The sequence below is a fragment of the Neoarius graeffei genome, chromosome 28 (genome assembly GCF_027579695.1).
Source record: "Neoarius graeffei isolate fNeoGra1 chromosome 28, fNeoGra1.pri, whole genome shotgun sequence".
Classification (NCBI taxonomy): domain Eukaryota; kingdom Metazoa; phylum Chordata; class Actinopteri; order Siluriformes; family Ariidae; genus Neoarius; species Neoarius graeffei.
Window position 1 is genome coordinate 39,131,581 of NC_083596.1, and position 24,286 is coordinate 39,155,866.

Consider the following 24,286-nt stretch of genomic DNA (forward strand, 5'->3'; position numbering starts at 1 on the left):
TTGAGGTGCATGCTTAAGGTGTTCAGATCAGCAGAAAAAACAATTAGAACCGTGCAGCCATTTGCTTCTTCATCTCCGGCACAGAAGAAAAGTTCCTCTGAATCGCGAGAAACGTTAGCGATGTTGTTGGCCAATCAGAGTGGCGTTTACTATTGGGCTGCGTCGACGCGGTTGGCCAATCAGAGAGGCGTTGACTGGTTGAACTCAAGTTGAACTCAAATAGACAACAAATTAAACAGATAAAATATAATGTTAAAATTATATTTAAAATAAATAAAATAAAATATTAAAATTCACGGACAATATTAATAACAATGTTGATATTTGTAATATTATTTATTTATATTTATAGTTTGTAATAAAATTTATTTAAATTAAAAATAGGTTATATACGTAATTTTCCTGCACCTGTTTTAGACGTCTTGATGACGTCCAAAAAAGTCACCTTGTCTGACGTTAAAATTTTCAACTACATATTGACGTCCAAATAGGGTCATAGTTAGACGTCTAAATAGCAGACCTAGTTTGCACGTCATTTAGAAGTCCAGAATTGGTCTTGGACCAACGGACGCAATAAAGACATGATCTGCACGTCCATACGACGTCTAATGTTTAGTGGGTTCTTGTTGTGTGCTTGTTCCTGTGAGTGCTTCACGCCGGGTAGAAGAAGGGGTTTATGCGCATGCGTCCTACTTCTTCTATTGTTCTGGTGTCTCCGATGGGACCGTCTTACAGCGCACGTAGAGGTGTGGCATGTGTATTGCATCAATTTCAGCAATCGTTGCATTGCCATATGTACCTGATATTTTACTGATCCGTTGCCCATGTGGACGCGATATTTTTTTTACCCGCTAAAAAAAAAAATCTCATTGCCGTTGTCGTGTGGATGTAGCTTAAGACTAACCATTCGATTAGGGCAAAACAATATAAACTGGAAGGGCACATGTTAGAGTCCATACCTCCGCCAAGCCACATATCATCAACGCCAAAATCAAATCACTTGAACCGAGGATAATAATAAAGCTGTCCACCAAATTTCATCGAAATCTGTTCACTACTTTTTGAGTTATCTTGGGAACAGACAAAATAAAAATAAAAATCCTGGATCCATATACATGTCCGGATTTGCATCAAAATCTAATCAATTGTTTGTTGGTCCATGGCTTACCTTTCCTCCAAATTTCATCTAAATCCTTTAACTACTTTTTGAGTTATGTTGGAAAAAGACAAACAAACAAACAAACAAACAGGCAAAAACATAACCTCCTCCAACACGGTTGGTGGAGGTAAAGAAGAAGTTAGTGTGTTAGCTGCAGTAGCCGAGCTGGATTATTGGAAAACTTAGAGCATGCTGTTCCTAGGAGGCCCTCTTTCTAGTTGTTAGCTAGTTGTCATTTTGATGTTTTCAGCGCTCTTTGCCTTTTGTGGCGTTTCATGGGTGTCACTAAATGCAAGTCAGCTGTGCCCTGAATGCACTTGGTAATTTATACGTAATTTGGTATTCAGCGACATGTACATAAGAGTACGAAGAAAATAAAAATCTTTTGTAAAGCTGGAAGGAATTTTTGATTTGGGTTGGCCTTTTTGACACAACTTTAAAAGTAGACGGCCTTTCGATTTCATAAAACCACTGAAATTTAGTTCCCTCTGAAATTTTGTCATTGTGATATATGTTTATTTCTGTAATATCTAAAAAAAATCAGGCCATTTTGTGGCTGGGAATGGGATTCCTGAGCAAATTATGTGCATGAAATCACTCGCTTTGCGCAGTCAAGCAGACAGAGGAAGTCCGTGTGCGCATGTGCATGTTAACCTTTCGGTGTCGTCGTCGTCGTCTACTTCATCTTTTGGGTTTTACGGCAGCTGGCATCCACAGTGTTGCATTACTGCCATCTATAGGTTTACCTTTAACCGTGCACTGACAGTTCCATCATTCTGTGGCTAAATGAACAGCTGATCACACCAAGGTGCTCGCTGACCGCCGATATTTATTAGTTTCATCCTGCGTTTCCTTTCCTTCATATACAACATAACGTCTTTTCTTCTCGCTTTCCGTTACTGTGGTCGGTCTTTCACGTTTCATTCGCACACTCATGTCCTCTGTTTTCCTCTCCTGTTTCAAATTTGTATCCCACAATGCCTTGCGCCAACGGGGAAAGCCCACCACGTGATGCATGACATAGTATCTTGTATTGGGTCATGGTGAAGCAGGAAAAAATAGTGGAGAATTTAGGGCCATGTGGCCCTAAATTCATTAATTGTTCTATTTTTTTAAAAATAATAAAACTGGAAGTCTGTGATTCGAATTCAGTAGCTTTCGGTCCACTAAGCAAAAATAATTGGGTGTCAGGGAAAATTCTTTTTATGACCTACACTTGAAAAATCTGAAAGGCGGTCTACCTTTAAGGATTGCTTGTCTTCGGAAGTGTATTGTATGACTCTGGTCAATGATACGTCCTCCATTTGCCATGACTAAGAATGATTTCAATTGCCTTTTTTACCCTTGAATAACTGGATGCTTCTCAGCCTGCAAACAGAATATCAATGAACTACAGGACTGTTCTATCTTCGATATCCCAGCAAGACGCGATCACTTTTTTAATTATAATAGTTTTACAGCAATATTTTCTAATGAGCTCCAGGAAATAGATCAGGAGGGAGCACCTACTCCCTGCTGTTAACATGATCTACAGTGGCACTGTAACGGTGATCAGCCGAGAAAAGCCACAACAGCTTGCGTTTAAATTGAAACTCTGAACAATATACATTGCAGGCACTTTTGACTCCTTTGCATTTGAATTTCAACTATAATGTCCTCTAGAGATGAGTGACATACAAACACTGGCATCAAAAGGAGCGAAGCACTGGCCTTTATTATCACAGTTATAAAATTCAGAGATGCTTGCGTGGGTGCTTATGAGTCCAGCTGGGACTTAAATGAAGGCTGTCGCCTCAATAAGCCCCATTTTGACCCGTGAACTTCTGACCTATTCTAAGAGTCCATAATTGTCCTTTTTACAGTAGCCATTTGAGCTCTCGTCACTTCATCTCAACGTGTCGCCAGTGTTCGTCTCCTGGCAACGGTCATCAACGGGCACCGATTCCGCCTTTATTTAATAATTTAACTCTTTGTTGAGTGACGCGTGTCGTCTTTTCAGGTGAAGGCCAGGTTTGTTGAGTTCTGCGTCTCATTTATGAGGACTATATGAAGTGCTGGGCTACTCATCTCAAGAGCTTGTTTATTTGTGCGAGATGTGCTCGGATTTTTAACAGCATCATTTATTTGCCAAAGTCTTTGTTCTCAGAGTGCAGAAAAACAAGCTAGGCCAGGGCTCTGGTTCAGATCATCATGTCAAAGCTAATCAAATTACAAGCCTGTGTTGGGCAACTGAAAGGAGAACACTGTGATTCAATCAGAGGATGCTGGCTGGAGGTAATATATCAGCTTTAGAGTATGTGAAACAAAAGTAAAAACAACTAAGCTACCCATAGTTCAGTGTCGTGTTATTCCTTATCTCAATCTCAGATACTCCTGTTCATTTAAACTTTCATGACCAAATGGGAACTGGGATGTTTTTCACTTGAACAGGGCAAGATATAATCACTAGTGTGTGACAAAATCATGATACAACAGCTTTAAAAGCAAATGAAAAACCTTTTCCTGTGAACGAATCCAGTTCTTGGCCAGGTTCAGTGATGAAAATTACCAAACACTCTGGCTGATAGTCGGGACTGTGTTATGTTTTTGATTGTGATGTTGAGTGTCTTACTGCTCAATAACAGACCAAATCTGAGACTGAATTTGGCTTATATTGCAGCATATTAAGGGTTTCTAAAGCACTTCATAATTTTCTCGCTCTATAAATCAATGCTACATGCCACAAATGACAACTACTGTGTCCCACAGTTTCGTTACCAATTTAGACTTTGTCACGAGACTAGGTGATAGACCTCATCAGTGACTTTACTGCAAACATTTTAATTCAATAAATCTAGTAACTTCTTGAACGGAGGTTAGAGAATGTTCTGCACTCAATACAGCTCTTCAGCTCACATCACTACTGGTTATATAAGTTGACAGAGCACGTTCAGTCGACTCATCCCCAGTGATCTGACTGAACTGCACTCACATCAGCCTGTGTAACCAAAAACCAATCCCTAATAAACACTGTTCACAACCACTAATCACTGATCACAATTCTTCCCAAACACTAATCCACTGATCACCATTCTTCCAAACGACCAATCACTGATCACCATTCTTCCCAACCACCAATTACTGATCACTATTCTTCCCAAAAAACAATCCCTAATCTACATTGTTCCCAAAGATCAATTGCTGATCACCACTGTTTGCAACCACTAATCACCATTGTATACCTACAACCTACAGCTGATCACCATTGTTTTCCAATGACCAATCACTGATTATCATTGTTTCCCAATCACTGATCGCCATTGTTTCCCAATGGCCAATCACTGATCACCACTGTTTCTCTGGAACCAACCACTGATTGCAATTGTTCCCAACAACCCACCACCAATCACCACTGTTCAAACCACTAATCACTGATCGCCATTGCTTCCAAACCATTAAATCACTGATCACCATCATTCAAACCACGAATCACTGATCACCATTGTTCACTTACAACCCACCACTGATCACCATATGGCCCTTTTCCACTACCCTTTTTCAGCTCACTTCAGCTCACTTCAGCCCACTTCAGCCCGACACGGCTCGTGTTTCGACTACCTCAGAGCAGCACGACTCAGTTCGCTTCAGCCCTACCCAGCACCCAAAACTCGCATGGTTTTGGAGTAGGGCTGAAGCGAGCCAAACCGAGCCGAGTGGGGCTAGGGGCGTGAGGAGACACTCCCCTGTGCACTGATTGGTGAGGAGGAGTGTCCTCACATGCCCACACACGCCCCGCGAGCACGCTGGGATCTGTAAACACCGTAAACCCGGAAGAAGAATAATTACGAATTACGAGAATTTCTGAAGCCTTATGCGCCTCGCCTCATCTATACGCTCTTGCCAGTATCTGTTGGCGTTGTCGGTGACAACAAGCCACAGCACCAAGACCAGCAACACTAACGACTCCATGTCCTCCATGTTTATTGTTTACTATCCGGGTCGTGAGACTACCGCTTAAAAGGTCACTGATATCACTGTTTGCGCCGCCTAACGACATCACGTGACGTCCACCCACTTTCGCTAACTCCACCCAATGTGTCCACCCACTTCCGCGGTTCAGCGCGGTTGTAGTCGAAATGCAACTCCAACAGCCCCGCTCAGCTCGACTCAGCCCAACTCAGCACGGCACGGCTCAGCCCAACTCAGCCGCGTTGGTAGTGGAAAAGCGGCAATAGTTTTCCAATGATCAAATCACTGATCACCATTGTTTTCCAACCGCTAATCACCGATCACCATTGTTTTCCAGTGATCAATCATCGATTGCCATTGTTTCTCAACCACTAATCACCATTGTTTTCCAATGATCAATCACTGACTGTCATTGGTTTTCCAACAACGAATCACTGATCACCGTTGTTTCCCAACAACTAATCACTGGTCACCATTATTTGTCCCACCAGTGGACTTCTTTGTTCTTTGTTTTAAAGTCTATTCCTATCAAAATTTACGAGTAATAAGTGAGTTATTCAATCCATGACCATTTCATTTAAGTCCAACTCCTCACTACTACGGTTTCATTTTGTCTGCATTCTTTGCAGAAATGTCAGCATTGTGTAAATACATCCACTGATAGTTTGTAAGTTATAATCAACTATTTTCTGTCTTGAGAAAATCGTTCTTCATGCGACACTTTGTTTGCGATACATTTTATTGGTCATGCTGATTCAGTGACATTTTGAGCATGCATTACCTACTTTCCCCTGAAAAGAGCTGACAGCACTGTGTGTGGTGTGCACGCAGCACACACTGATAAAAGAAAGACCGTTACACCATAAAGCATAAATTTGCATTCACAAAGCATTTGTTGCCCACAACTTATTCAAAATCTGTCTAATCCTAATCAGTTGATAATGCTACAAATCACTCTCTCCAAAACTATCCGATTTGCATAACGCTAATTAGTCTCTGTTAACTGCAAAAGGTTCCGATATTCCTGTTGTATACGGCCAGCCGAGTGAAGTGGAGGTGGCTGTGTACTAACCTGCAGCCATCTGCATGTACCCAGCCAGCGTGCAGATCTTCCTCTCGCAGTTTCCACTGGGCAAGAAGATGGTTATGATGGCCAGCAGCGAGCTGACGGCCAACAGCGCGCAACCTCCAGAGCACAGCACAGCGCTCGTCTGCAAGCACAACACAATACAAACACTCAGCGTGGTGCACTGCATTATTTTTGCATCATTACCTTGCAGTATGGCAAGATTACATTACTGTTATTAGTGTTTCAGTGGTACTATAGAGTGAGTCCTGACCAGCTGGATCACTGTCTGGTATGGGAGAAATGCAGCGTCTCAGACCGCCAGGCCTTGCAAAGGAAATTGAAAATGGCTGAGAACTTGATTGGGGGATTTTTTTTTCTCGCTTCCATTTAGCACAAATGCTGCATCCAGAAGGCCTCCAGCATTGTGGATGAACCCAGTCACCCACTGCACAGGCACAGCCCCCCTGCTGTCTGGAAAAAAAAATACCCACATTATCCGAGTGCACTAGCACTTTTATTGCATATATCCTTCTGACCTGACCTCCTTTACCCATCATAAGTGTTCTTCCTGATGTCGTGCTTATATCTATATATCCATTCCTGCTTTTATGGTGATGTTTATGAGTTAAAGCATGTAATTTGCACAGTCCGTCTGTGTGCCTATACTTATTGTTGTTTGTCGTGTGTATTTATTGATCCTGTTCTCTGCAACTACTGTATTTTGCAGTGTAGCGTACATGACTCTTGACTTGCATCACTTTACATTCCTGTTCCGGCATGCACAATATTTCAACCTCCAGATAAATATTTCGTCATATGTCAGTATACGGATCCATCTTGACTCGACTCCCTTAGTGTCCAGGATAACTGTAAGATAACTGGAAAGTCAGAGCTCTATTTGAATTTCAGAGGTGGACAGTAGCGAAGTACATTTACTTGAGTACTGCATTTACGTAAGTACACTTTTTGAGTATCTGTACTTTACTTGAGTATTTTTTTGGCAACTTATGACTTTAACTTCACTACATTTGAAAGAGGGCGGCACGGTGGTGTAGTGGTTAGTGCTGTCGCCTCACAGCAAGAAGGTCCGGGTTCGAGCCCCGTGGCTGGTGAGGGCCTTTCTGTGCGGAGTTTGCATGTTCTCCCCGTGTCCGCGTGGGTTTCCTCCGGGTGCTCCGGTTTCCTCCAAAGACATGCAGGTTAGGTTAACTGGCGACTCTAAATTGACCGTAGGTGTGAATGTGAGTGTGAATGGTTGTCTGTGTCTATGTGTCAGCCCTGTGATGACCTGGCGACTTGTCCAGGGTGTACCCCGCCTTTTGCCCGTAGTCAGCTGGGATAGGCTCCAGCTTGCCTGCGACCCTGTAGGACAGGATAAAGCGGCTACAGATAATGAGATGAGACATTTGAAAGACAAATATCGTACTTTTCACTCCACTACATTTCTATCTAGCTCCTCGTTACTCTGAAGCAGCTTTGAAAGTGGATGTTTTGGGGGTTTTTTTATTTTATTTTCTAAAACGTGATTGGTTTTTCCGCAGGTGACCCTGAGACAGTCTATCAGTAATCACTAGGGTCACGTCACGTCCATAGACTGGATAAAATCAAGTTTAATGATTTCCCAGTAGCATTATTTGAACAAGATCAGTTGATGGCAGAATAGACGGAGGCGGTTCTTCTGGGGAATGCACACACACCCATGGCCATACCTAGAACCCATGTTTCAGTTTTCTGAAAGGAATAAAGATTCGAAATGTTTGCCTAAAGCAAACCACATCACAGCCTACAAAAGCATATTGAGGTATGTAAACGTTTTATTCCAAGAGAAAGCTTGCAGTGAAGTTGTCTGTGCTTTTAGAGCTAGCGATAACGTTGCAAACGTAGCTATGCAGTCTAGTTAGTCAAATGACTTTCTATGGATTTGCCCACCAAGTTGCCATCGCCTTGTCCACGGCTAACGTTAACACATAGCTAGTTAACTTGGACACTGTTAGTTAACATGAATAACGTTAACTTATCTGAAGTCCTTTCAGAAATGTTTGATCATCATCTTGCCAAATAAACAATAAAGAAATCTTTCTTTTCTAGTAGCTTTAGCTACCCAATATGATTTCGAGTTTGAAAAGATTTTGCTAGCATGTCAGGTGGAGCTTCACTGACTAGCTAGCTTAACGTTAAACCACCATGATGGCACAGCATGCGTTCATTTTGTAAAACCAGCCGGTTGCTTCAGAAGCATTAGGTTTTGTAAGAGTTGTGGTAATAATACAACGATGTGTTGACAGAAAATGTACTTTTAATACTTAAGTATTTTTAAAAGCAAGTATTTCAGTACTTTAACTTAAGTAAAAGTTTAACTGTACAATTTTCATTTGTATCGGAGCAACATTTGACCAGTGGGATCTGTACTTTGACTTAAGTAATGAAGTTGGATACTTTGTCCATCTCTGCTGAATTTGGATCCCTGATGAGCGAGTCAAGGAAAAACTCCCCGAGACGTCATGAAGAAGAAGGACTCGCGGGAACCCATCTTATTCTGCTTTCAGTCTGATTTTTAGTTATTCCAATCATCAGTTTCATCAAAATGAGCTACCGTGTACTTATATGACATCACTGCTCATGGCACATCATCCGTCTAACAATTAAACAAGACAGCCAGACACAAGTCAGAGATATACTGTATCTATGTGTACACACGCGCTCTGTAAACCTATACTCAACCTCAGGGTGGGAACAGTCTCCATTTTGTTTTTGTTACATGGGTTTGAAACCGAAGGCTGCTTTGTTTAAGCGCGTGTTGGTTGAACATCTGTCTTCGTAGCAGTAGGGGTACGTGAACACTTCTACTGTCGTACCACCCACCACTAAATTGGGCATCCTCACGCAGGCAGACAAACAAATCCAAAATTAGTACAACTATGAAAAAAGAGAGGAGTCTGAAGTTTAGGTAGGAAGGAGAGAGAGAGAGAGAGAGAGAGAGAGAGAGAGAGAGGACACGCTGTTAGAAGGTGGGTGCTTCCTTATCCGGTAACGTGATCTCTAAGCCTCTTCATTATTCCCAGTCTTTTGATACACTCCTTCCTGTCCCTTGCCCAGATAATCACACGTTCGGCAATTTAATACCTTAGGAATATAAATCAGAGCTAAATGTATGTAATACAAAGAAACACACCTATAAATATTACAATGTACACACAGTGCTATACAAAAAAGTGATCCGAAATGAAAACACACACACGCCAAGTGTATAGCAGAGCCCTGAGGTGATTAAGAGTATCTAATGAGGGAAACACAACTAAACCCCACAACTAACACCTGCTTCACAGCCCCTGTGGTTCGCTGTTAATGATGAAAGTAATAATGATAAACATTATGCTGTGTCTGTTTATGTGTTTGCGTGTGTGGTTTTTTTTTTTTTTTTGGGGGGGGTGTTTCTGAAGCGAGGCCTCATAACAAAGGAAGCGGCAAAGACAAAGATGTGCACATCTGTAACTGAAACAACAGCTGTAATGTTTCTAATAATTATGCTCCGACGGTCGACGGCGCCATCGACGAATGAAATGAGGTGCTCGACAATAATGGCGTGCGCCCATTCCGAAAACATTACACAATGTAATATGGGGAGATTGCAGACACACCCGGTTGAACATATTTCCTACTGTAAGAAGCCATTCCCTTCCAAATGGGACTCATATATTAGGAGAAATAGCCTGCAATCTTGATGCCATTTCCTGCTTCACAGTGCTTCTTTACATCGAATACACACGCATATATCACAGCGGGCAAGATCACAAAATAAACGAGATATCATATTGCAGTATGTTGCAGTTAGCTGTGATGATGAGGGAAATGATCATAACGTTAAGATATAGAGTAAGATTGAAACGCCCGAGTCCGCTGCTGTAAACGGCCTGTTTTTTAGTAGTTGTGGAACACTGAATACAAACTGTCATCCATCCATCCATCCATCCATTATCTGTAACCACTTATCCTGTACAGGGTCATGGGCAAGCTGGAGCCTATCCCAGCTGACTATGTGCAAGAGTTGGGGTACGCCCTGGACAAGTCACCAGGTCATCGCAGGGCTGACACATACTGTAGAGACAAACAACCATTCGCACTCACATTCACACCTACGGTCAGGGGCGTAGCACCAAATTCTGGGCCCTATGCACAAGCAGTGGCCATGGGCCGCCCCCAAAAAAAGCTCAGCAGTTAACAATGCTGAAAGTATCTAACAAGGGCGTACTACCAGTCCAGTCAGTTATGTAGCCACACATTAATCTAACAACTCTTAAATGAATAAAAAAAACCTAATCACACAATACTTCACTGAATCTTTGTTTTATTTGCAGAATGATTAAAAGTTGTAACAGTAAATGCCACCAAAGGTCACCAAACATAATAGGCCTGCATGAAAATTGAGCACCTTTGCATTGGGCTGAAGAGAGCAGATTATCAAGTACCTAAAGCCTAGGTCACAACCGGACATACGATTTTTTGGCCGTGCGATTTTTGGCGTTTTCCAAATCGCTGCGTTTTTTTTGTTCATGGAGAAAGATGCACGTTGGCTGTAAGTTTGTCTTGCAACCTGAAAAAACCGTAAGCGCCCGTAGAGTTTGTTTGACATGACAAAGAACCTCTGCGGCCAGTCTACGGCTCGAAAATCAGCACGTCACGCGCGCCCTCCGTGCGTTTCACGCGCGCCCTCCGTGCGTTTCTTGCATTTTTTGAACGTAGACCGGCCGTAGGAGCATGTACGGCCGGTTGTGACCGAGGCTTTATTTATTACATAAAAGGAAAATGCCATTTCCAGATTTCTACATTAACAAAATACTTCCTTTAGTACTATTGTGTCTCTCTCTTCATTGGTCAACTTCTCTGGCCATAGTGCTGGATCCTCTGGCTTGCACTCCTTGGCACTGCCCTGACTACTCTCTTCCTCCCTTTCACTTTTCTCAGAACCTTCTCTGCTTTCACTTCCTTCACTTGCATCATCCTCCATCACATCTTCTCTATCTACCTGGACAGATCCCTCTACAAGCATGAAGCATATGATATTAGCAGGCAATGTAGCCTAACTGATGTGATTGAACATGCTTAATATATAAATATTTTGTGTAAAACTTCCTCAAACTTCATATATTCATTAGCATCATAAAAAAACTATGTGGCATTTTATTTTTCTTACGGATGTGACAAAAATGTAAACTTTTAGTCTCTTATTCTAATTAGGCTAATAGCCAAACATAGGCTTCAGTAAAACACAGAGCATGACTTTAGTGTTGCTTAACACATTACAGTAAAAATAGCTAAAATTATGTGCTTTCATTTTAAACTAAAGGCTCACTTTGTCTCAAATCCACAGTATCAGAGGATGAGGGGTCTGTTGCTACATCACCCTCTGTGACAGTCTCTGAAACTCAGTGCCATGCGTAAGTTAGTTTTGCTACTAATTTGACAGCCTACCCTTATGAACCTATGACATTGAGACTAAATTAGGCTATTAGCCTAATTATGTTATGGCCCAATAATAAATCTCATCTCATCTCATTATCTCTAGCTGCTTTATCCTGTTCTACAGGGTCGCAGGCGAGCTGGAGTCTATCCCAGCTGACTACGGGCGAAAGGCGGGGTACACCCTGGACAAGTCGCCAGGTCATCACAGGGCTGACACATAGACACACAACCATTCACACTCGCATTCACACCTACGGTCAATTTAGAGTCACCAGTTAACCTAACCTGCATGTCTTTGGACTGTGGGGGAAACCGGAGCACCCGGAGGAAACCCACGCGGACACGGGGAGAACATGCAAACTCCACACAGAAAGGCCCTCGCCGGCCACGGGGCTCGAACCCAGACCTTCTTGCTGTGAAGCGACAGCGCTGACCACTACACCACCGTGCCGCCCGCCATTAATAAATATTAATTTAATTTTCGATTAGTATACTATTGCAACGCAAACAAAAAAGGCATCATGTTATTTCTAATTTTGTGTTGTGCAGTTTTTAGCACTGACAATCGCGGTGGTATTGAAGCATTTATAACCACGGGTGTTCATTTACTGTAGGATATTTGCTTTCACATTTGGGCTCGTCTTTCTTGGGAAAGAAGTTTGTGAGCAGTTGCTTTTCCTCATTTCTTTTCTTGTCTCTTTCCTGCCTCTCTTTTCGTTTCTGAAAACCGGATTTTGTTTTCTTGTGCATCATCTTCCATAGCACAGATAGCCTACAATGCACAGTGCTGCTTCAGCAGAATGAACGCTACGTTAAATGTGCCTAGTTAAAAAGCCCAGTGAAACCGGACTAAACCATTTCGTGCGGGGGAGGGGCTGTCCCCAGACACTATACGTAAGCTAGGACACACAATTCAATCCATTAATTAAACGATTTATTTACCCAAAATATTACATTTACATTAGTTAGCAACATATATTGTGATCTTTAAATGGTATTGATATTTAAAAGAAAATAAAATTACAGACTCCTCAAGGGCCCTCCCCCCACTTGGGGCCCTGGTAACTCAGGCTACATCCACACGACAACGGCAACGAGATTTTATTAAAAAAAATATCGCGTCCACATGGGCAACGGATCAGTAAAATATCAGGTACATATAGCAACGCAACGCTTGCTGAAAATGATGCAATACACATGCCACACCTCTAGGGGCGCTGTAAGACGGTCCCATCGGAGACACCAGAACAATAGAAGAAGTAGACACATGCGCATAAACCCCTTCTTCTACCCGGCGTGAAGCACCGTCAGGAACAAACACACAACAAGAAGAAGATGGCTGCGACTACGCGAGGAAATCGTGCCTTCTGTGTGTACAAATTAGTTTTATTAGTGTGCATAGTTTTATATCACTTAATTTTCTTATTGTGTGTGAACATTTTGAAAAGCATTTTTATATAATTTATATAACTTTTTATATTGTGTGTGAACATTTTGAAAAGCAGTCTTATCCAATTAAAAAAAGAAATTCAAGAAATGGTTCAGTTACTTGTTTATTTAAAAGAAAAGCTGTATACAAAAGTGAATGCAATGCAGTGGTTCATACAAAACAGCGAGAGTGCTGCTTGTTCTAGTCATGTGGTTGTGACGTCATCGTAAACAAATCCGTTCTACTCATCCAGACGACTTCGCAACAGTGCCGTTGCCAGATTTTTCCACTCTGGAACCCGTTCTCAAAAAATATCGTTGTGGGGCACCCAAAACGCCGGTGCCATGTGGACGCCAGGCCGAAACGATAAACAATTTTATCAGATTCACCTGAATCCGTTACCGTGTGGACAGGGCTCAGTCCCCCTTTTCCCCCCACTACGACGCCCCTGCCTACGGCCAATTTAGAGCCACCAATTAGCCTAACCTGCATGTCTTTGGACTGTGGGGGAAACCGGAGCACCCAGAGTAAACCCACGCAAACAAGAGGAGAACATGCAAACACCATACAGAAAGGCCCCCTGGGCTCAAACCCAGAACCTTCTTGCTGTGAGGCAACAGGGCTAAAAACTACACCACCGGAGTGTTTTCCCCCCAAAACCTCAAATCAGAAAGAGTTTGGATGGTATGGAAAATGCAAATTAAAAAAAAAGAAAGCGGTGATTTCTAAATTTACTTTGACTTGTATTTCATTGCAGACAGAATGAACAAGATATCACATTTTTTTCCTCTGGTCATCATTTCATTTGTTAATATACATCCATTCTGGAGTTTCAGACCAGCAACACATTCAAAAAAAAAGTTGGGACCGGGGTCATTTAGGGCTAGTAATGGGGCAAAACAATTAAATAGTGATGTGATTTGAAACAGGTGATGTCAACAGGTGACTGCAATCATGAATTGGTACAAAATCAGTATCCAGGAAAGGCCTAGTCTTTGAGGAGCAAAGGTGGGCTGAGAATCTCCAGTTTGTCAACAAATCCGTGAGAAAATATTTGAAATGTTTAAAAACAATGTTCCTCAAAGAAAGATAAGAAGGAATTTGGATATTTCACCCTCTATGGTGTATAATATTAAAAGACTCAAGGAATCTGGAGGAATTTCAATGCGTAAAGGGCAAGGGCTCAAGCCTAAGCTGAACACCTGTGATCTCTGATCCCTCAGATGGCACTTTGTCAAGAACAGTCATTCACCTATAGCTGATAATCACATGGGTTTGGGATTCCTTTGGAAACCTTTGTCAAGCACTATAATACGGAGTTACAGCCATAATAGCCAGTTAAATATTTACGTGCACAAAGGAAGCCTTATGTTAACTGTGTCCAGAATCATTGTTGATTTTTTTCTGGGCTCGGAGGCATCTGAGATGGCCCATCACACAGTGGACATGTACTGTGGTCAGACGGATCAGTATTCCAGGTCTTTTTTGGAAGAAGTGGACACCGTGGTACCATCCAGACTGTCCAAAAGCCAGGGTCTGTCATGGTATGGGGTTGTGTCAGTGCCCTCGGCAGAGGTAACTTACACTTCTGTGATGGCAGCATTAATGCAGAACAGTACACTGAGATTTTGGAGCAACATATGCTGCCTTCAAGATGACACTTTTCCAGGGATATTTCAACAACACAATTCAAAACCACATTCTGCACACATTACAAAGGCATGGCTGTGGAAGAAGCGGGTGCCACCTGCCCCCTCTGGCAGGAATTCAAGCTCATTGTAGTATGCTGTCAGTTCTATAGTAGCAGCTAATTCGCAGGGATTGTTGTGGTGGATCCTTGACATTAAAAACGTGGAAATAATTTGGTAATTATGGTGATGCTTGTTTAGCTTTTTTTGGAAGAAATCTTCAGTATCCGCACCGTGTCAGGTAAAATCTTACATACCCCGTCTTGGATGGAGGGTTAAAGAAGTGGTGGTGAGAGGAGGATGTTAGCCAAGCTGACCTCAATCATGGATAACCCCTCTCTCCCTCTACATGAGGCTGCGGGAGCTTTAAGCAGCTCGTTTAGTAGTAGACTGCTACACCCACGGTGTAAGAAGGAGAGATACCGCAGGTCATTCATACCTACCGTACTGCTGTCAGACTGTATAACACCCATAACTTGTAACGTAGCACCAATAACCTGTTTGTCGTTATATTTGCACTACTTCACCACTACTACCTCTGCCATCTCTCATCGATGCAATTATTATGTGCAATTAATATAGGCCCTAAACTATTTTATGCATACTTATTATTTATGCATTTATGTGTGTATATATACACAGAGTCTACCTGTAATGTGCAATTTTTCCGAGCCTCTCAATAAGGCAATTTTTCTATACTTTTTCACGGTAGATAATGCAAATAGCCCTCTGTATTTAATCCTTCGTTTGTCTAATTTTTATTTCAGTTTTATTTGTTATCTGTTTGACATTTTCTTGCTACTGTAACACGTGAATTTCCCCGATGTGGGATGAATAAAGTGAATCTAATCTAAACTAAACAGTAACATGGCAACGTGCATTTTTTTTTTTGCCTTATTAACTTCAAGATGGAGAACAGCTGATATAAGCATTAACAGGACCTAATTTCATGTTGTGGAAACACTACGCTATAAACAGACAAGTAAGTAGACATGTCATTCTTTTAATAAATAAAAAAAATTGCTGGGGTACAAAGAATAAAAGCACAACAACAGATTCATTTTCCATAGCCAAGCAAATAAAAGCAGCTCCTCGTCCAATTTTTTTGGAACCTACGTGCAAATCCAAAAAAAGCTGGAGTGAAGCTGATTTTCTTGCAGCCTACATAGTAGCATGATGCTAAATCACTCCATCTCCAGAGACTCAACAAACTGCACCAAAAATCAATCGGTCTCTTTAATTATTCTGACATTTTCAGCTTTCCTCAAACTCCCAAGGCCAATAAAGCAAGTGAGCCGCTGATGAGTACAAGATGCTCATTTTTAGTTTTTTCAGACTCTGGTTCATTTCCATCCAGCACATTTCATAAATCATGAACGATAATGCTTCACACTGCTTCGATGTTATTGCAGAACACAATCATTATCGTTAGAGATCAGACAGGAACACAAGACTGAGAGATAAATGCAAGAGCACCCATTCCCCCTCCACCACCAGTCAGCTCAATGCTTTGTGTATGCGTGTGTGTGTTTCTCCTAGCTGAGGCTAATTTAGCAGAAAATGAGCTTCTGACGCCACAAGCACTTTACAAAGAGGTTATGAATGGATGCTAATTGTTTATCTGTACGTGGCAGATGATGAGGGGTGATACTGGATGTGAAGTGAAGCAGGGATGTGATATAAGAGTGGGCAAAATGGCAAAAAAACAACAACAAAAAAAACATATATATCACAATATCTTCAGGATAACGGTTACATCAATGCTGGTTTTGGCCACGAAATGGCCGACAAGGACTCCATTTCCCAGCAGCCTTCAAATCATATGACTCTATCCCATGGCTTGTAAAGACTTGCACCTGGTTTCTCATTCTCATTATCTCTAGCCGCTTTATCCTGTTCTACAGGGTCGCAGGCAAGCAGGAGCCTATCCCAGCTGACTACGGGCGAAAGGCGGGGTACACCCTGGACAAGTCGCCAGGTCATCACAGGGCTCACACATAGACACAGACAACCATTCACACCTACGGTCAATTTAGAGTCACCAGTTAACCTAACCTGCATGTCTTTGGACTGTGGGGGAAACCGGAGCACCCGGAGGAAACCCACACGGACACGGGGAGAACATGCAAACTCCACACAGAAAGGCCCTCGCCGGCCCCGGGGCTCGAACCCAGGACCTTCTTGCTGTGAGGCGACAGCGCTAACCACTACACCACCGTGCCGCCTGCACCTGTTTTATCTTTGCTTAATGAGGAACACTGTTTAAGTTCGGTTTTTTGTGTATTCAGTCTTCAAGATTTGTCGTGTCAGCGTTTAGTCTTTTTGTGTTTTATGCCACAGTGATCTAGCGCTTATGATTCTTGCTTTGATTTAGTGTGTTTCTTTTTTTTTTTTTTTGATAAAAACCACCTGCATCCGCCTGAGCATCCGCCTCCAGCTCCAAAACTCTCAACAATGACAAAACACTGGGGCTGGAAATGTTGGGCTTTTATTATTATTATCATCATTATTATTAGTAGTAGAGCGGCGGCTACAATTATCAACACCTTAACAATCTTTTGGCCCTTGCAAAAGTAGAAAAGACTTTTAATATGTAAACTGTGCATGCAGAGTGCGAATTACCCCACCATAATTGGGGGGTACCATCATGGTCCACTATCATATCAATCGCCCCCCTGGTCCTGTCCCGTCTCGTCTATGGAAGTCGGTGTCAGTAACTCAACACAATAACTCTGAACAATAATTTTTAATGTCATTAAGAAGCATGACAAACCATACAGTACTACCATAGAAGAAAAACAGCAGTACAACCTGATAATCTTCTTTGTCAGAACAAACTGGGTATCAACACTACAAATGAGTCACATACAGTATATACACACATGCAGAACAGTCCTGCTGAATGTTTTGCTCTCTTTCGTCCTGCTGTGCCTCTCCTGTCTGCTGGGAACCCATTTTCTTTATTCACATGAACAGTGTATAAAACCTAACTGCACCTACACTTGTACTGTAATTGTCTGTAGATCTTAGTGCTAATATTTACTACTTACTCTTTTAGCACCAAAAAAATGTCTGATGTCTGGCCCTTTTCTTTTCCTCATGTTTGGCCTACTGTCTCTGTGAATAAACTCAAACAGGGTACTCAGATGAAACTATGACTATCTTAAAAATAATACAAAAGGAATGTAAGTAAAAACAATAGAAAACATCCATGTACGAGGCTATTTTGCCTAGGCTAGCCTACTACCTGGCTCTTTTTATGTTGCCCCCAGTCCCCAGAGGTTCTGATTGTAATTTTACATAGGCTTAGCTAGGCCTACATCAGAACTTTTTGTGCCTAATCACACACACATGATGGGCTTATGTGCCAAATGAATTTCAGAAGGGCACAATTTATTCATGATAAAATGAGAATGGAAACATATGGAGTTCTTCTCCTTTGAAATGAGAATCGTTTCTATACCACACTGTAATAAGCTTGATTTAAATAGAGACTTAGCTTATCTTGCTAACTAACGTTGGTAACTAACGTTAACGTCCGTCCACTGTAGCCTTCTGGCCTCAGTGAGTAAGTAATTCAATGTATAAAGATGTGACATGAGCTGAAAGAACAAATCACTTTAATAAATGAAAGTTGTAAAATAACACATTTTCAACAGGCTAAAAGTTGGTTAGCAACTAACATTACCAATGCACGTCTTCTGCTGCAAACCACAGACTGTATAAATTGCTGCAAACCCATGGACTGTATCTGATGAATCAACTGAATACGGTGTGGACTAGAAGCTATTGCTTCTAGCGCAGGGCTTTTCAAAGTGTGGGGTGCGTCTCCCCTAGGGGGCGTCAGAGTTCTTCGGGGGGGCGCAACGTGAGGAAAAATAAACCAGAATAAGTTACTATTGCGGACATTTAGCGAACTTCAGCTAGCCTTTGCCAGAGACAAAATGGATCGATTTTTAGTACCTAAAGCTACAGTGAGTGAGGAGACAGAGTCTGGGCCAAGCAAAAAAAGAAGTAAGTATGACCACGATTATTTAAAGTTTGGATTTTCATGGACTGGATCTGAAGATGCTCCACTGCCACAGTGTGTTGTCTGCCAAGAGGTGCTAGCTAATGATGCTATGAGATGTTTAAAATGTGTAAAACAAGATGTTTAAAAAAAGCACAGATGTTTAAAATGTGTAAAAAAAAAAAGATGTTTTAATAAGGGGCAGCACGGTGGTGTAGTGGTTAGCGCTGTCGCCTCACAGCAAGAAGGTCCGGGTTCGAGCCCCGTGGCTGGCGAGGGCCTTTCTGTGCGGAGTTTGCATGTTCTCCCCGTGTCCGCGTGGGTTTCCTCCGGGTGCTCCGGTTTCCCCCACAGTCCAAAGACATGCAGGTTAGGTTAACTGGTGACTCTAAATTGACCGTAGGTGTGAATGTGAGTGTGAATGGTTGTCTGTGTCTATGTGTCAGCCCTGTGATGACCTGGCGACTTGTCCAGGGTGTACCCCGCCTTTCGCCCGTAGTCAGCTGGGATAGGCTCCAGCTTGCCTGCGACCCTGTAGAACAGGATAAAGCGGCTACAGATAATGAGATGAGATGAGATGTTTTAATAAAGCTCATATGTTTTAAATGTGTAAAAAAAAGATCCTTTCAAAAAGCACAGATGTTTAAAATGTGTAAAAAAAGACGTTTGAATAAAGCTCATATGTTTTAAATGTGTAAAAAAAGATGCTTTCAAAAAGCACAGATGTTTAAAATGTGTAAAAGAAAAAATGGGTGTACAACACCCATTTTTTTTAAATACGAATGGAACATTAAGTATAGCAACAACAAAAATTGTAAGGGGGGGGCGCTGTTGTTTATTTGCTCTCTGCGGGGGGGCTGACTCTCCCACACTTTGAAAACCCCTGCTCTAGGGCGTTCTAGCGCTGTGGTGACTAAAAATGGTACGGTCCACAATAGGGGTGTCTGTCTGAAATCAATTTACATTAAAATGTTCCTACAATAAGAATGCCGAATGGGAGTTGGTTTGAATTATATATTCCTTTTCACAATATCAGAAAAAATATCGGACCCCCCCAAAACTTATATTTTTGCCTCTTTGGGGGGTACTGGGTCTTCATTGGGGGGTATAGTACCCCCCAGTACCCCCCGTAATTCGAACTATGTGTGCATGAATATTTACTCAAACTTCCACTGGGAAAAAAAAATGAGTTGATTCCCGATTACTTAGCGTATCAGGTCACGTGATGCCGTTCCACAATTATCGACATCCAGATGATTATTTATAAAAAATAACCGGTATGTGGTATTAAGTTAACAAAACATAGTTTTCATTTAAAATTTGTTTTACATAGACTTTATATTTAGTACAAAATCACTTTTATATATGGATGTCGGTGCTTATGTAAATGAGGAAGTAATTCTAATGTTCGTAAACAAATGACCTGATAATGTTGAACCTGTGTCCGAAAAACTTTTTGTTCCACTTTCTACCCACTTTAAGTATTTTCGTAGATCACATTTTGTTATTCATTCATTGTTGTTTGCATTAATTTCTAGTTTTGTAGTTTACCAATAAATGTCAGCAGGCAACTGACATTGTAATCACATGACAATCCAGGTCAAAGGTCACATAATTCCTTAAACCAAAATATAAAATGTCTACTGATATTGTAATATGTTGTAGATATTTACAACAAACTGCAAAAAAAAAATTCTGAATGGGATAGAAAAATCTGAATATTTCAAGCATGTAATTTTTTTTTCTGGTCTAATTCTATTTATTGCAATAGGATTCCAAATAGGCGGCACGGTGGTGTAGTGGTTAGCGCTGTCGCCTCACAGCAAGGAGGTCCTGGGTTCGAGCCCCGGGGGCGGCGAGGGCCTTTCTGTGCGGAGTTTGCATGTTCTCCCCGTGTCCACGTGGGTTTCCTCCGGGTGCTCCGGTTTCCCCCACAGTCCAAAGACATGCAGGTTAGGTTAACTGGTGACTCTAAATTGACCGTAGGTGTGAATGTGAGTGTGAATGGTTGTCTGTGTCTATGTGTCAGCCCTGTGATGACCTGGCGACTTGTCCAGGGTGTACCCCGCCTTTCGCCCGTAGTCAGCTGGGATAGGCTCCAGCTTGCCTGCGACCCTGTAGAAGGATAAAGCGGCTAGAGATAATGAGATGAGGATTCCAAATACTCTATAAACATTCCATTCTGTTTTGAATAAAAAAAAATTATTATAAAATCACAACACTTATTTTTTTTTAAAGTACTTCATCTACTTCATCAAAATTAGCTCATGTTTTAAGTCGTTCAAATTCTGTAAAGCTGCTTTGCGACAATGTTTATTGCTAAAAGCGCTATACGAATAAACTTGACTTGTTACACAAAGATCGATCCATGAGAGTTGTAAATGTCACTTAATTCCACGGGGTGTCGATAATGGTGGACACCGGTGAAAGTGACCACTATTATCGACACCTCACGTGACTTCGTTCTCAAACGCACGTTTAGATACAAAATGGCGGCGGTCAAATGAAAGAGTAAGAAACAAAGTAGGTTTCGACAAGGAGATCATGAAATATCGGTGAATTAGATCAGTAAAAACATGTCCATGATCTTTCCACCATGCTTACCTGCGATGACGGCGTCCGGGTTTTCCTCAAATTGCTGATCGTGCTGAAAAAAATTCCATTGGACGACAAGATCAAAGGATGAGGCGGGTCTTCTCATTGATTAATGAACCAGTGATAACTGTTCTAACTGAAACTCACCTTTGTAAAATGGATTTTTATTGGTAAATCTGAAAAGGTGTTGATAATTATGGACTGTCGATAACTGTAGCTGCTGCTCTAATAGCAGTAGTCGTAGTATGCAACATTTGCAAAAAAAATAAAAGACTATTTCATGAGTAAATGGGGGGATGAAAAATTTACCCATACTCTCAAGTCAAGTTACAATATTAAAGTAAGTAAAGGAGCGCATCTGTTATATACATACATATATACAAATATTTTAAAACACAGCTTTTTGCAAAGTTGAAAGGAACCAATATTTTTTTGTTTTGAAGGTGACCTATTATACCCCTTTTCCACAAGTTGAGACAGTTCGTTGAGGTCTTAATGAAATATCTGGGAAACGATTTGGTCCAAACACTACAAGGATAAAACCCTAAACAGTCCAGTTCAAAACGGCCCATTTGAGCGCCTGCTCCTTTAAATGATAATGAACCACTGCTCACCCCACCCTCGTCCGCCTGCCAATCAGGTACCACTTTCCTCATAAATATTCATTCTAGTGCTGTCAAGCGATTAAAATATTTAATCGCGATTAAACGCAATTTAAGCGCACATTTTTGTCACATGAAAAAACATTGTGATTCTCTTGTCAGCATAAAAACGTGAATGGGTTTGCTTTGTATTGCAAAGCATAACACGTCTTGACACAGCCACTGCAAAGTGAAACCTAAGCCGAACACCGAGGCTGGCAAAAGAACCATGAGTGAAGTGATCTACTGCTTGAGTTAGTCTACAACTCAGAGAGACAGGTTACACAGTGACGGTAGGCTTGACATGCTTGATTATAATATAAAGTACACTATTATATTAACTTTAAGTTGTTCGTTGATAAATATTGCATTGAATCTGATCTTCACTGTTTCAGCTCACTTAACACATTTTGTACTTTTACACTTTCTGCCTGTTGATGTGTCGCGCTGTCCAATCAGAGGCGGCCAAATTTGCATATTACAGGAAGGATTTCTGGGATAGCATTGAGTTTACAGTTCAGAGGGATCTGGCTTCTTTAGACGCTGTCTTCTTAAAACTGAATAAATATTTAAAAAGAGCCAAATGAGCCAGTCTTTTGAACGGCTCTTTTCAAAGAACGGATCACAAAGATGCGGATCCCATCTCTACTAGCGCGCCCTGCCCGCGCTGATTCTTTGGGGGGGAAGGAGGGCAGAGACTCTGGCTGTGCGGGGCATTACAGTCTAGCTGCTATCGTTTTTCTAAGCAAAGTCTCTGTTGCAAGTTCCTGGCAGTTTCAAAAGCTTATGAAAAACCTACATCATGTCACAGAGCGTTAATCTCGCGATAAAAAAATTATCGCCGTTAAAATTGAGTCAAGTTAACGCGTTAATAACGCGACATTTTTGACAGCACTAATTCATTCATAAAGGCAGTTCTCAAGCCATGAGTGGAGAAACTCAGATAAGGGGGTGGGATAAATCTCTCTTTTTTTTAAATAAAAAGTAAGAGCATAGAATAAAAAGTAAAAATATAAAAACTCATTAAATAGAACTACAGTTGTGGTCAGAAGTTTACATACAGTGATATGAAGGTCATGGCAATATTTGGGCTTTCAGTAATTTCTTTGAACTGTTCTTTTTCTGTGGCAGAATGATTGTACAGCATACATCTTTAATTAAAAAAAACAACTACTAGAATTTGGTGCACAAGTTTTAATTTTCTTTGGGTTTTCTGAAATCAACACAGGGTCAAAAATATACATACAGCACACTTAATATTCGGGTAAAATGTCTCTTCGCAAGATTCACCTTGACCAAACATTTTTGTATGAACAAGCTTCTAGCAGAATTCTGGTTGGATATTTCATGACTCTTCATGGTAGAACTGGTAGAGTTCAATTAAATTTGGTTGGTTTTTTTGTTTGTTTTTTTTTTCTTGGCATGGACTCGACTTATAAGCACGGTCCATATATTTTCAATAGGGTTGAAGTCAGGACTTGTTTTAAGCTTAATGTTAGCCTGCTTTATCCTCCACAACCAGCTCTGATGCGTGTTTGGGTTCATTGTCCTGTTGTAACTCCCAAGACCCAAGTCGTGTTCAAGTTTCTGATGGTTTATGCCGAAGAATTCTGAGGTAGTCCTCCTCCTTCATTATTCCATCCACTTTGTGCAATGAACCAGTTCCTCTGACTCTGCATTCGTATGCGTTCGTATAAATGAATACTTTTTATTCCATGTCCCCTTGTGACATAGAAAGGGGAATCAAATCTGCACAGCTTGTTGATGCTCATGTTTTCTGAAATAAGCAGTGCAAAAGAATCTGACTCACAATAACTTGCATACAATTGTTTGAACTGATCTTAGAATTTGCAGTTGTTTAGAAATGGCTCCAAGAGACATTCTGGAGTTGTGTATATCCGCGATCCTCTTTCTCAGATCTGCACTGAGCTCCTTGGACTTTCCCATTTTACTGTGTGTTGTTCAATCCACTGAGTGCTGTAAACATGAGTTTACACTCGCAATAACTTGCATACAATTGTTTGACGTGATCTTGGAATTAAGCAGCACAAAAGAAACTGACTGGGTGTCTTATTTCAGAATTTTAGGGTTGGTAGGCTCCAGATTCCTAAATGTATATGCACAAGCACTGAAAAAGTGAGTTTTTCATATTATGTCCCCTTTAATATTGTTTGCTAAATTAACAAAGGCCATTATTCTTAACAAGTAAAACTATGGTCAGTTTCCGTATTCAAATACACTGATCTACCAAAAGAAAAAACAGGTTTTTGGGTTGTTCGGTTATCATG

At 41.3% G+C, this 24,286-nt stretch overlaps 1 protein-coding gene across 1 annotated transcript in view; it reads right to left on the reverse strand.

The window, feature by feature from the left end:
- Positions 1–24,286, reverse strand: part of LOC132875521 (LHFPL tetraspan subfamily member 7 protein) — a 303,568-nt gene that overhangs the window by 185,749 nt on the left and 93,533 nt on the right. Inside the window, exon 2 of the mRNA XM_060912353.1 lies at positions 6,180–6,318. Coding sequence (XP_060768336.1) covers positions 6,180–6,318 — 139 coding nt within the window. The remainder of the gene's footprint in view (positions 1–6,179; positions 6,319–24,286) is intronic.